The sequence below is a fragment of the Apostichopus japonicus genome, chromosome 13 (genome assembly GCF_037975245.1).
Source record: "Apostichopus japonicus isolate 1M-3 chromosome 13, ASM3797524v1, whole genome shotgun sequence".
Taxonomy (NCBI): domain Eukaryota; kingdom Metazoa; phylum Echinodermata; class Holothuroidea; order Aspidochirotida; family Stichopodidae; genus Apostichopus; species Apostichopus japonicus.
In genome coordinates, this window is record NC_092573.1 from 15,632,233 (window position 1) to 15,644,308 (window position 12,076).

Genomic DNA, 12,076 nt, shown 5'->3' on the forward strand with positions numbered 1-12,076 from the left:
GAATGTTGACAAGTGTCATCACCGCACGTGATATATAAGAAAATCACCAATCAGGTCTCTCTGGTATCATTTCACGAACCGTATTACTTTTCTTCATTAGTCTTTCAGTTCGTGGCCATATAAATATTGTGACGTCCATACATATTGATCTATTGTCCAATAGCAGACGCCCTTCTTGCATTGCTAAAACACTGCTAGGTTACTATGGGTACATAACAACTCACGATACTTGTTCTGCTTTAGAACAGAACTTGAAACAGGCAGTGTCGTACGTCTGGACAACGGTTAGGAAGATATAGTACATATTCAAGGAAATTTTAATCACACTCAAGCTTTTTTTTTTGTATTGACCAGAATTAGGTTCAATCGGTAAGAATAGTTTTACGTTTTTAAAGATATTTTCATGTTATGTAGTTTTGTAGATATAGGCTATTGAAACTATTAATTGAATGTCGTAGACGACGGCCCATTCTTGTTCTAACACAGCACATTTGATAGAAGTGTGCATGGGCGGCGATCCTGGGGGGGATGGGGGGGATATATCCCCCCCTAATGAAAATGGGTGGAGGGGATGTAATACACCATATCCCCCCACCAAATGCCAGGAATAAGAATATTTTCATGCCTTCATTTATGCATCATCGCGAATGTACGGCTCTTTTTAGCTTCATTTCTCGCCTATACCATAAACGCAGTGCGATCTTTTCAAATAAACCGTCTTTATAAAGCAAGAATAGTTGACTGTAGGCTTCATTGGCCCTATAACAACAAAATGTATTATTGCGCTCACGTTATTGATATAGTACATATATGCACCCTCATAGTATTCATATAGGCCCTATAGTAGGCCTACACACGTACATGTTCCCTCGAACAGCTGAGAATCTCATGTTACCAGGGTAATGCTTAATTAGGGGCGTCGGAGCGGTTCGCCGGACCAATATTCACGGCGCAAAAAAAAAGGAGAAAAAAGTAGCACTAAGAAGAAAAAAAGGCAAAAAATAAAGAACCAAAATGAAAGCATACTTCAAAATGTGTTTCAGAAGATTAATCGGGTACAAAAACAGACAAGGGAGAATGCACAGAAGGAAAGCTCGGGAAGTGCCATTTCCTGCAATCTGGGAGGCATTTTTTCAAAATTTTCTCCATTACGCTACGCGCCAACCAATGGTGGCGCGTAGCGTAGTTTGACCTTCCAAACGTCCCCCACCCCCCCCCCGATAATTATGGTAGATGGCCACACTCTGATCTTCCGTACCAATCCCAAATAGCTTCCGACGCCCCTGTTAATACACGTACGTTTCACCTGGATGCCCTAGAAATCGGTACCTAGGAATGTAACTATGTGTAATTGTGTATTGCATGTGTATAGGCCTATAATAGCCTGCATGAGGCCATTTTCTTCATCGAATAATATAAAGAGCTCTCGAACATTCTAACGTAGCGCCTGAAACAAGATTGACAGGGGCAATTTTCCCAAAATAACACCCGAAATTTAAAAAAAAAGTATTTTGGATCCTGCTTATGAGATATTTCGGACACGAAATCCCTATTTTAAAGTTGGGTATATGCCGCTTGGAAACCTCGGCAAGTGCCGTTTCCGGCCATCTAGAGGGTTTGTAAATCCCAAAATTTTCTTGTACGCTTCGCGCCAACTCATGGTGGCGCTACGCTTAGATAGTCAAAAAGGTCATATCCCCCCCCCCCCACTCGGAAGTACGGATCGCCGCCCATGGAAGTGTGGAGAAAATATCTCACTAACCGAGTACGATTATAAATTAACATAGTTTGTCATGGATTAGAATATTTGAATGTTGTTTTTAAATATTCAACGAAGTATTTCTACCTTATAATATTATGCGTAATGTGTTGAGTTCTAAGTTTCCAAACATCCTGATCCAGACATATTACTTCACACGTTATTGGATAATCGACAAATTAAAAGGTCAACTGGACTACAAATTTTCGGCTGCATTTTTCCTCTTTTAAGTTTTTACTTGATTTCCATTCCATTCCGTATGCAAACTGAAAGTATACGTGTATTATTATCATTATATTACAATATACCTAATTAGATCATGACGGTTAGCATAGCTGAGAAGGTAACTAATTTATAAGTGTATCACTGTCCGGGTATGGATCCCGATAAAAGGAACTGGACGTCTGTCGGGCTTTCCCTGCTGGCTGTGGTGTCAGGGATCAAATACCCCCCCCCCCCCTCCCTCCCATAAACCATCTGTCGACTGTAGTAGCTCACACGTCATTTTTATATCTTTGTGTTATTATTTTTCTTCATTAGTCTTTCAGTTCGTGGCCATATAATTATTGTGACGTCGTATTCATACATTATGTACGATATTAATCTATTGTCCAATGGCAGACGCCCTTCTTGCATTGCTAAAACCCTGCTAGGTTACTATGGGTACGGTACATAACAACTCACGATACTTGTTCTGCTTTAGAAAAGACCTTAAAACAGGCAGTGCCGTACGTCTGAGCAACGGTTAAGGAGATATAGTACATATTCAAGGACTTTACCCCCCCCCCCCCCATAAACCATCTGTCGACTGTAGTACCTAACACGTCATTTTTCTATTTTTTGTGGTACGTATGATAATGATTAAGGTATCCCCGAACGATAGTGCAAACGGTTCTTTTCGGTTAATTGATTTACATTGTGTTATTATTCTTGGGACAAGAAATTGCTGTTTTCTCCCTCTACCAGACCCATTAGGACCCATTGCAACAATTGTATTAGGCAAATATTGGAGGCATCATATACAAACAAGTTTCAATGAACATGTGCATATCCCACAGACTGTCGAATGTAAAAGTTTACCATGTTTTACTAATTTTCTAATGATAAAAAATATGCAAATGCAAAGGTATAATTGTAACTATCTTTTCACAGATGCGACACGTATCTCCGTCAATGTGTTCTAAATATACCACGCCAAACCAATAAGCTGTCATTTTCTTCAACTGTATCGAATTAGAATTGGTCTTATTAATCTTCCGCATCAACATCTCATTATGTCTGTAGGTTACTTCATGATAAGCTCATTTCATAAGAAGGAATCTCAGTAACATCTTAACGACAACCAACTCAAAACCTTCATTAATATAGTAAGTTATGTTTGTCTAATACTGCCTTGCTGGTGAGACTTGTTCTAAAGTTGACAGAGATATCTTAACAGTACATCTTATAACATGTGGACAATATACCAGGCTGGATTCAAGTTTTGTATGGGTCTTGTTTGTTTTGTTTTTTGTGCCATTTCGTAGTTTTGTTGTTGCTATATGCATAGTACCAACCTCATTTACAAACTCCTATAAATCCCATATATACACTGAGTGATATTTAATTATCGATCTGTCACACTCGAAAGGATGCTACTACACTCCTTTTAAAGTAAATCTCACTATAAGAGTTGATTGTTTAATAGTATACACCCATTCAGATATCATGGATATGTACTTCAACTTGCTCTTGAGTTAATCCAAGGCACCGACATCTAACCACGGGGTAGTAACGATGTAATATTACTTTGTCCGTGTACGAGCTTATTGGTCCCTCTAATAAGCTTCTCGTCGCTAATGGATAATAGCAACTACTGTTATTTGTTTAATAATCCAACTAACGTCAAACCGCAGAGAACCGGTGATGTATAATGATTATGCGTAACTGGGATAACAAAATGAAAACAAGCAACAAAGATAAAATGGGCTTTACCATGTGTGATTGATACGAACTGTTAGTTATCTCTCATTAGGAACCAGTCAGCTTAAATTATTACACATTGTAGCTCTAACTAACAGGACAAGACCCAAGGGAGCCCTGCGTGGGCAAGATTGGATACGAAATGGATCAAAATGGATCTCATATGACTTAAAATTGGATTGTCCTTACCTTGTCAGAATGATAAGATTTCCTTCAACCATATTTATCATTATTGTTATCTTTTACACTCTTTTCAACATTTTCAGGAGCATGAGTACCAGTTTTGGGGAGATGGATTGCCGAATCATTTCAGTAGTTGCTTTTGCATTGATGTTGCCAATCTGTGCTGCAGTTGAACCCATGGTTTGGGAAATCGATTGGAATGATTACCAAACCATTGATTTCGAAAACTTCGAACCTTTTTCATCACCAGGCGTGATCATCGGTGATTACACCTTTGAAAACACCATGGATGTCCTAGGAAGGGCATGGGTGGCAAGTTCCCCACAGGAAATCATTGGTCTCGTGTGTGTCCACTACGGACCACAACTATATTCGCTCACAAATGAATACGGTACAATAAGAGATACGTGTAATCACATTGTAACCTCTCTAAAATGGGGAACGATTTCTGACATCGTGGCGAGATGTGAAACTGAATGGGATAATCTTACCTTTGGCTCGGACGAAAACAGCACTTTATTTACTCTAAACGAATGCTATACCACTGTCTACGATTATCCTATTAGCCCGTCAATTCCGATCGAATTCCAGTATGCCGGGGACATAATTGCAGGGGTTTATTCTTCTTGTCCAGGTGGATACGGACTAGGAACGGACAGACTGTCTGCTCTCGCTTCCGGTGTACTTGACTGGTTTGGTCCATCGATTCTTTCCCTCGCCAACGGAGATACATATCAAACCGCTTTTGCCGGATGCTCCATTCTCCGGTATGTTCTCACTATGGACATTACAGACCTATTGAGCGAAGTGACCGAGTTACTTTCATATCCCATTGCAGACGTCCTCGAGTATCTTCAGTACCTTCAAGTTTGTAGCAAGCTTGACGAAAGTGTGGATCACAGTGAGGGATTCAATCTCATTTTTGATTTGCTTCTTTCATTCTCCGGACGAACATCTACTTCAATGTGCTCTTTCTTCTCAGCTTCCAATACGAGAGATGATTATGAGGAAGAGGCCGCAAACATTGCAGACAACATACTTTCTGTAATCACTGATGCAGCTCTCTGCCGAGACCTTATGGCAGAACTTGCGACTTCTACCGATGCGATTGATATCCTGGAATCAATAACGGGAGATGACCTGAGCTTGGCGGCAAACCGAAACTCTCTCTGCAACGACATAGTGGATGCTTTCACGACCGGTTCATCAGCTACCTTGGAAAGTTACTCGTTACCAAATGGTGTCGACATAAATCAGTATGATTTCTTTTCTGTACCCGGAGAACTCCTCCCAAACTTAAACTTTGCCGAGGCGCTGACCATTTTTGGAGCAATGTACACATCGAATAGCGTAGCTGATGCTGCTGTTGTTTCCTGTGATGTCTTTGAGAATTTCCTCGTTGACAACGACGTGTTTTATGGCATTGACTTAGCTGAATTATGTACTTTCGCCAGAAACGACGACCTAGCAGACATTGAAAGTGTTTGCTTGGAACAGAGTATTCCTGTGTATAATCAGGATTATCCTCTATCCTTACGACAGTTTGACCCACTGATGACGGCAGTAGACATGGGGAGGAAGCTGCTGGGAGTAGAAATGTTTAGTCAAAGTGACTTTTGCACAGCCTTAGATTCTTTCGTGCATTCCGACCTCAACCTTCGATCTATTGTATCGTTTGGTATCAGTAGTTTTACGAAGGAGGGCCTTCCTTCGGCTAACGATATCTGCCAAGATTGGACCAATGTCATATGCTACTTGGGTCCTTATTGCAATGCTTACACACCATACCAGGAGATGGAACAAACTAACTACATGGACACAGTGACTGCGATTCAAGAGTTGATTCTCATGGCCTTGGGCTATTCGACTCGGTCCGCACTTTGTAACGAAATTTCTGCTGGAATTGACACTCTTAGTGGACGTGCAACCGACGACGTCATTAATGACATGACATCAAAGATTTTGTACGTATTTGAAAACACTGCTCGCTGCATTGAAGTGGCCGATAAAGTCATTGAAATAGTATCATCTGAAATGGGGGCAGATGGAGGTACATCGGACCCTGAGGAACTCATATACATGGTAACAGGACATAATACTACAGGAGTCTGTGATATTGTTGCCGCCACGTTTCCTTCGTTTGGTGAGTACATCAAATGAAAGATCATGAGTAGTATCCCAAATCATGTGATAGAATGTAAAAAATGGCCACTTTTGCTCAAATATTGACAGCCTCCTTAATTCCACCCAGATACATTTATCCCCTTTATCGAGCTGTATATTGGTTATATCTCCTTATTGTGTGAGATAAAGCTGAAGGCAGCTGTGCAACCAAAATTATTGTACAGTTAGGGGTATAACATGTTATGACGCCCAAAGGAATCCTATGGGAAGGAGTGGCCCCTCATCTTTGAGACAGTTTGGTTAACAGGAGGGTGCTTAAATGCAAAGTGGTATTATTTTGTGCCACTTCTGAAACATGGTTGAAGAATTTTCGACTGTTTAGATTATACCGCACTTATATGTTATACACTTAAGAATTGTGCGATAGGATTTTTGTAACATTCGGGGGGGGGGGGAGGGGGTAGGGCTCATCCTCCCTCATTATATTCTGTGGGGTGGGCTCAAGCTCCGCCCCCCCCCCTCCCAGAAGTATACGTGGTTGCGTCCCTCGTTAGAGGCTTACCTACTTAATTTCTGAGATAATGTTGGGGGTAGGAATGCTGTTCAGGAAAGTATTTGTATATATCAATTGGTATGATATTGTAGGTTTGTTGTGCACAAGTATTTTGAAAATATTGTTAAATAACAATGTCACCTGCTTAGATCTTGTTTTTTTATATATTTCACCGTCGAGCCGAGCTCTTAACTAGAAAATCAAAATTGTTGGGGTTCCCACGTTGCTGTTTCATAGTAAATCATGATATAGCTATATCGTAGTGTTGTATCAGTATTTACGAAAAGGGGGGAATGTCTCGATTACACAATCCTACCAATTTGTGTCACACGTCCCTTCAAAAACTCCATGATGATATAAACTAGTCCACATTTATCTTACCTTTCTCTGCTGCTAATCTCTGTATGATTGAATGAAATACCGAAAAAAAGTGAAATCCTATCAGGTTACAGTGTTTGATGTAAGAGATACCTAAAGGATAGACAATGAGGTTCAAGGTGGATGCAAGGACTGACCTCCTAACAGTAGCTGGGTCCTTCTAACATGAGCCCTCGTCGTCAGTTTGACATATTTAATTGTGGATGCAGTCAACGGTATATGTATATTAAAACTATAGTATTCAATATAAATCAAGCACGTTATAACTGCTTTGTTGAATATATTTTTACGGTCGAAACAGGTGTTCTATAAAGGTTTCTTTGCTTTCATTTGTACTAGTATGTTGTAATAACATATTGTCATTTTTGATTCCAAATAACAGGCTTACAAACTGCACAGAGCAGCTTTTTCGTGATCATTGCAGCTATACTGGTCGTCTTCTTCTCACGGGATTAGTTCGAGTAAGTACAGAACAAGCTCTTACATTACAACTAAAATTGAATAATTGATGGACAGTAATAATGAGAGCAACGACGACGATGGTGATAAATAAGGCATGTATTATGAGCCATGTTAAAGTCAATATATTTGTAGTTATAACCATGAGGATCTTATTTATTAAGAAACTATTATCCCTTTACTGGTTCATTCAAAAGCCTTTCGAGTCCCCTCCCATTCTCAATGACAAAATAATGATGGTTGCTGTAGCAACTAGCATAACAGAATGACTTCTTTCGTAAAATAATATATTTGTTTTTCTTGATTCAAGGCAGTCACATCTCTGTATTTTCCCCCTTTCACTAAATTGTCCTTCAGTTTATTACATTGATTGATTGATTTGGCCGGTTTCGATCAATATTTGGCCAGCGGACACTAAAAGTAATAGTATGTTTCCTTGGCGACTTCTACAACCAAAGCTAGCGGCGTATTGTTCGCGCTAAATCTATAGAACATAAATGGTAGAGACGAATTGATGATATTATATATTATATATGGTATATATATATATGGTATATATATATATATATATATATATATATATATATATATATATATATATATATATATATATATATATATATATATAGTGGTTAGGGTGTCCGCGTACAGAGCGGAAGGCCCGTGGTTCGAATCCCGGTGGAGGCTGAAAGTTTTTTCACTGTTCTGGATTTTCCAACTCATTACGTTTTTCATTTATATATATATATATATATATATATATATATATATATATATATATATATATATATATATATAAATATAAATATATAAATATGTATATATATATATATATATATATTTATATATATATATATATATATATTAATATATATATATATGTATATATATATTTATATATATATATATATACATATTTATATATTTATATATATATATATATATATATATATATATACCATATATATATATACCATATATAATATATAATATCATCAATTCGTCTCTACCATTTATGTTCTATAACTTATTATTATTTATAACTTATATAACTTGTTATTATTGACCTACACGTCCTCTAATAAATCTGCAATTTCTTATGTATTGAAGCAACTTTTGCGTTCTGCTAGTTTATTATACCAAACTACCTTTTTGGAATGAAGATTGACTTTGTTCAAGGAAATGAAAGACGTACATCGCTGTGATATTTCAGTTATTCAATGAATGGCACCTGAAACTTGGCCCAGACATGATCCATAAGAATGAACAGTTAGATTAGATCGTTAATCGTTACATATTCTCCATTCATATTGCTGCACCGCTCCTTTCTATGCAAATTCTTATATTATAAACCGGTTAATTCTTTTGACAGGTTTGATTGTACTCATCCCGCCTACAGACTGACTCCTACATGGATTTCACCTGGCCTATATAGGAAGAATAGATTGCGTTATGAAGAAACGGGAACGATAGATCATGGTATCGATATATTGACATGTAAATTAATCGTAAGATATACACAACTGTAGATTTTAAAACAACAAAACATGTAGGCGTGATACACGAGTCTCCAGTGTTTTTAGTGTGAAGGAGAATAGGAAATGAGAAAGGGGGGGGGGGGGGTGGAGGTGGGTTTGTGAGGAGATCGTAGATAAGGACACCGCATGTAACGCTAATTAAATTTGCTGATACAGTAGCGTACTGTTTCTCTCTTGTCTATAGACTATGAGCGTTTTGTCATGCCTCACACTACACAGTATTAATTTGACACGTTCTTTTGGCTTTAATATTCGAATTTACAAAACTTGCCTAATAAAATGAAAGTAAAATATAGTAGAATTCAGTGGACAGTATATGAGCGAATGGGTTTTAACTGTCGTGAGTTTCTGGCCGGGTTTAGACAAATGTCATGTTCATGTATAACTTCTGAAATAAGTTTAATTATTGGACGTGGCGAGTTATGTAGTTTATCTTCTTAGCCTATATCGCAGAAACAGTTATAATAATTTGGTAGTGTTATTAGCCTGGATTGAAAACTAACACTAATTACACTATTATATATTTATTACCGTACTTAGTTTCCAAATGTTACAACCATATGTTCAAGGTTTGTACACATTTGCAGGCAAGTTATAATTTGATTTTGATTATTTTATTTCAATATGTGCCTTCTCATGGCCTATGTAGCTTTTTGCATATAATCGAATTTCAGGTTCATAATACCTTTCCAGCTTCATTCAGTGCCTAATGAGTATTGTGTATATAACGTGTCTGATAATATAAATACTTCCTTAAAGAGTATAGTTTCATAGGAATATGCATCCACCGATTGTTGTTTTGTCTATCACGTGGTTCACGGTAAAGAAGAGATAGACAAAATACGTTGAATGTTAGAATAGTTTGCGTAAATAACGAATCTGCAAACAGAATGTACGAATATTGTATTATATAAAATAAATCTTATAGAGGCCTATCTAGTAATTTGGCTTTATACTCAGGCAACATTACCGCCATGTAGTTTCATTAGTTGTCAGACAAAGATTTAGTTTCATCCAGTGGTATTCATAAAGCATGTGTATGCAGTTCATTGGCCTATACATAATAATTACGTATAGGCTTGTGTGATGCGCATCTATTCATGCATAATTCTGTATGTGACGTGACTATACTTGGTTGTGTATGATAGTTTAGTGTTAATTTCTTCCCTGTTTGTAGGTTTAAGTGATCTCCACGGCGTTTGCTAACCATTATTCCTAGATCTGACAGCTATAGGGTTCAGGCTACATTTATTTGGACTATCATAATCACAGTGCCTTTCGGGCCTTTAAAGGAGAGAGGCCTTTGGATCTACTTTACAGAAAACAGCTCGCTAAAATAACGACGGTCTTATTATGCTGTTACATATTGTGTAACATTATTAGCTATTCTCTAGTCTGTGTCATTTAGTACGCACAGTCTTATTTTTGATATGGTGATTATCCATAACAGCCTCAACTGTACGGTTAAGATGTACTTATAATAACCAAATCACGACATTGGGGGGTACAAGCATATATGTATTTCTTGAATATACATGAACAACACAAGGCCAATACTTGTGGAATGATGACATCTAACCATTACGCAACTTATTACTAAGTCGGGAAAAATTGATCTGATATTAGTAATTTTAATAAAACGTCACATGTTTTTCCCATGTTGTCAGTTATCCAACACGCAGCTTTGAGACCAGGTATAGTGAAGCCAAAGCCAAAACCCATATATAATCATTGTATTTTTGAGCGAATTTATTTTTTTGTATTTAATGTTTTTGTTAAATTAAATTATCGTGTCATGCAGTCCTTATTGTGTACATAACGCCTTTTAGATTCAAGGTTTTCATAATACTAGTGAGAAAAAAATGTCCGCTAGTTATCTTTTGACCTCATCATTTGTCTGTGATAGAGCCGTGTTTTGACCCTCAGTCTCTCACACCTTCCTTTCATTTCACATCAATCACACTATGATAAACACATTCTTTTGTCTACAACGTATATACTTTCTTCAAGCAAATTTGTTGACATAATGAGCCTTTAAACTCAGGCGCGTAGCCAAGTGGGGGGGGGGGGAAGGAGCAGCCGCCTCCCCCCCCTTGAGCATATTTTTTTGTATGTTTTTATGATATCGCTAGTAATTTCAAAAGAAAAAATGCTAAGATGCAACTTACAAGGCCTGGGAAGTGCCATTTCCAGCGATCTGGGAGGCATTTTCAGCCAAAATAACTTCTTGTGCGCTTCGCGCCAATTATGGTGGCGCTACGCTTAGATAGTTTGCAATCCCGTATCTACAGCTCTGATAGTTTGCCTACAGTTTCGCCCCTCCCTTGGCAAATTCTTCGCTACGCGCCTGTTTAAACTAGTAATACATTTTGACATTAATAGTGACCAAGACAAACTCAAGATTTCTGATACCATTTGCGCAGAGTACCCTCACAAAACAAAATATACAAGGTTAAGTACAATATTACCTAACCAAAGAGTAACATAAGAACTCCAAAACTTCTAAGTAAACTTTACCTAACCACAGTAAACGTTGACATGTAATTGTGGTAGGAAATTACATTAATATTGTATAGTGATCACTACATAACTTCTGTACAAATGAAAGTTACTCCAGAATGAAGTTTTTTTTTCCCCTCTTACGTTAATAAAGTGTAAGGGATACCTAATGCACGAGTAACAAGCATTTACACAACATATATGTAAACGATTTAATAATTATTTAGGTATTTATTGCACAGCTTCTTTCCCTTTGAAATGTCGCAAATCTGACACTTAACACACTGAGAAAAAAAAGACAATAAGAAATAAAGATATCAGAAAACGACGGTTCTTGTATTTGCTGATATCAGACATTTATTAAGAATCAGCCAAGTGAAAATATATATAGTATATCACAATGTTTTGTTCTAGTGGATAATCCCATTAACAAAATAAGCTTTAAAGTCATTGTCACAAACGTAGTTGAGGTTATGTATCAGAAACTTTGATTGTGCATCAAACATTTTATAACAATAAAAACATGAAAGCATTATTTTAAACAATGGAAGAACATGGAAAGATAATGAACAAGCCGATCTTTACAGTCCACACTCACACATCATTTGATTAACGAAGCTA

General features: G+C 37.4%; 1 protein-coding gene across 1 annotated transcript; it reads left to right on the plus strand.

Annotated features, from left to right (window-relative positions):
• The first annotated feature begins 215 nt into the window (after positions 1–215).
• On the plus strand, positions 216–10,823 carry LOC139978957 (uncharacterized). The gene is made up of 4 exons (XM_071989551.1): positions 216–369; positions 3,988–6,047; positions 7,342–7,420; positions 8,791–10,823. The coding sequence occupies exons 2-3, from the start codon at positions 3,992–3,994 to the stop codon at positions 7,413–7,415; spliced, it is 2,130 nt and encodes a 709-aa protein (XP_071845652.1). The 5' UTR covers positions 216–369; positions 3,988–3,991; the 3' UTR covers positions 7,416–7,420; positions 8,791–10,823.
• The last annotated feature ends 1,253 nt before the right edge of the window (positions 10,824–12,076 follow it).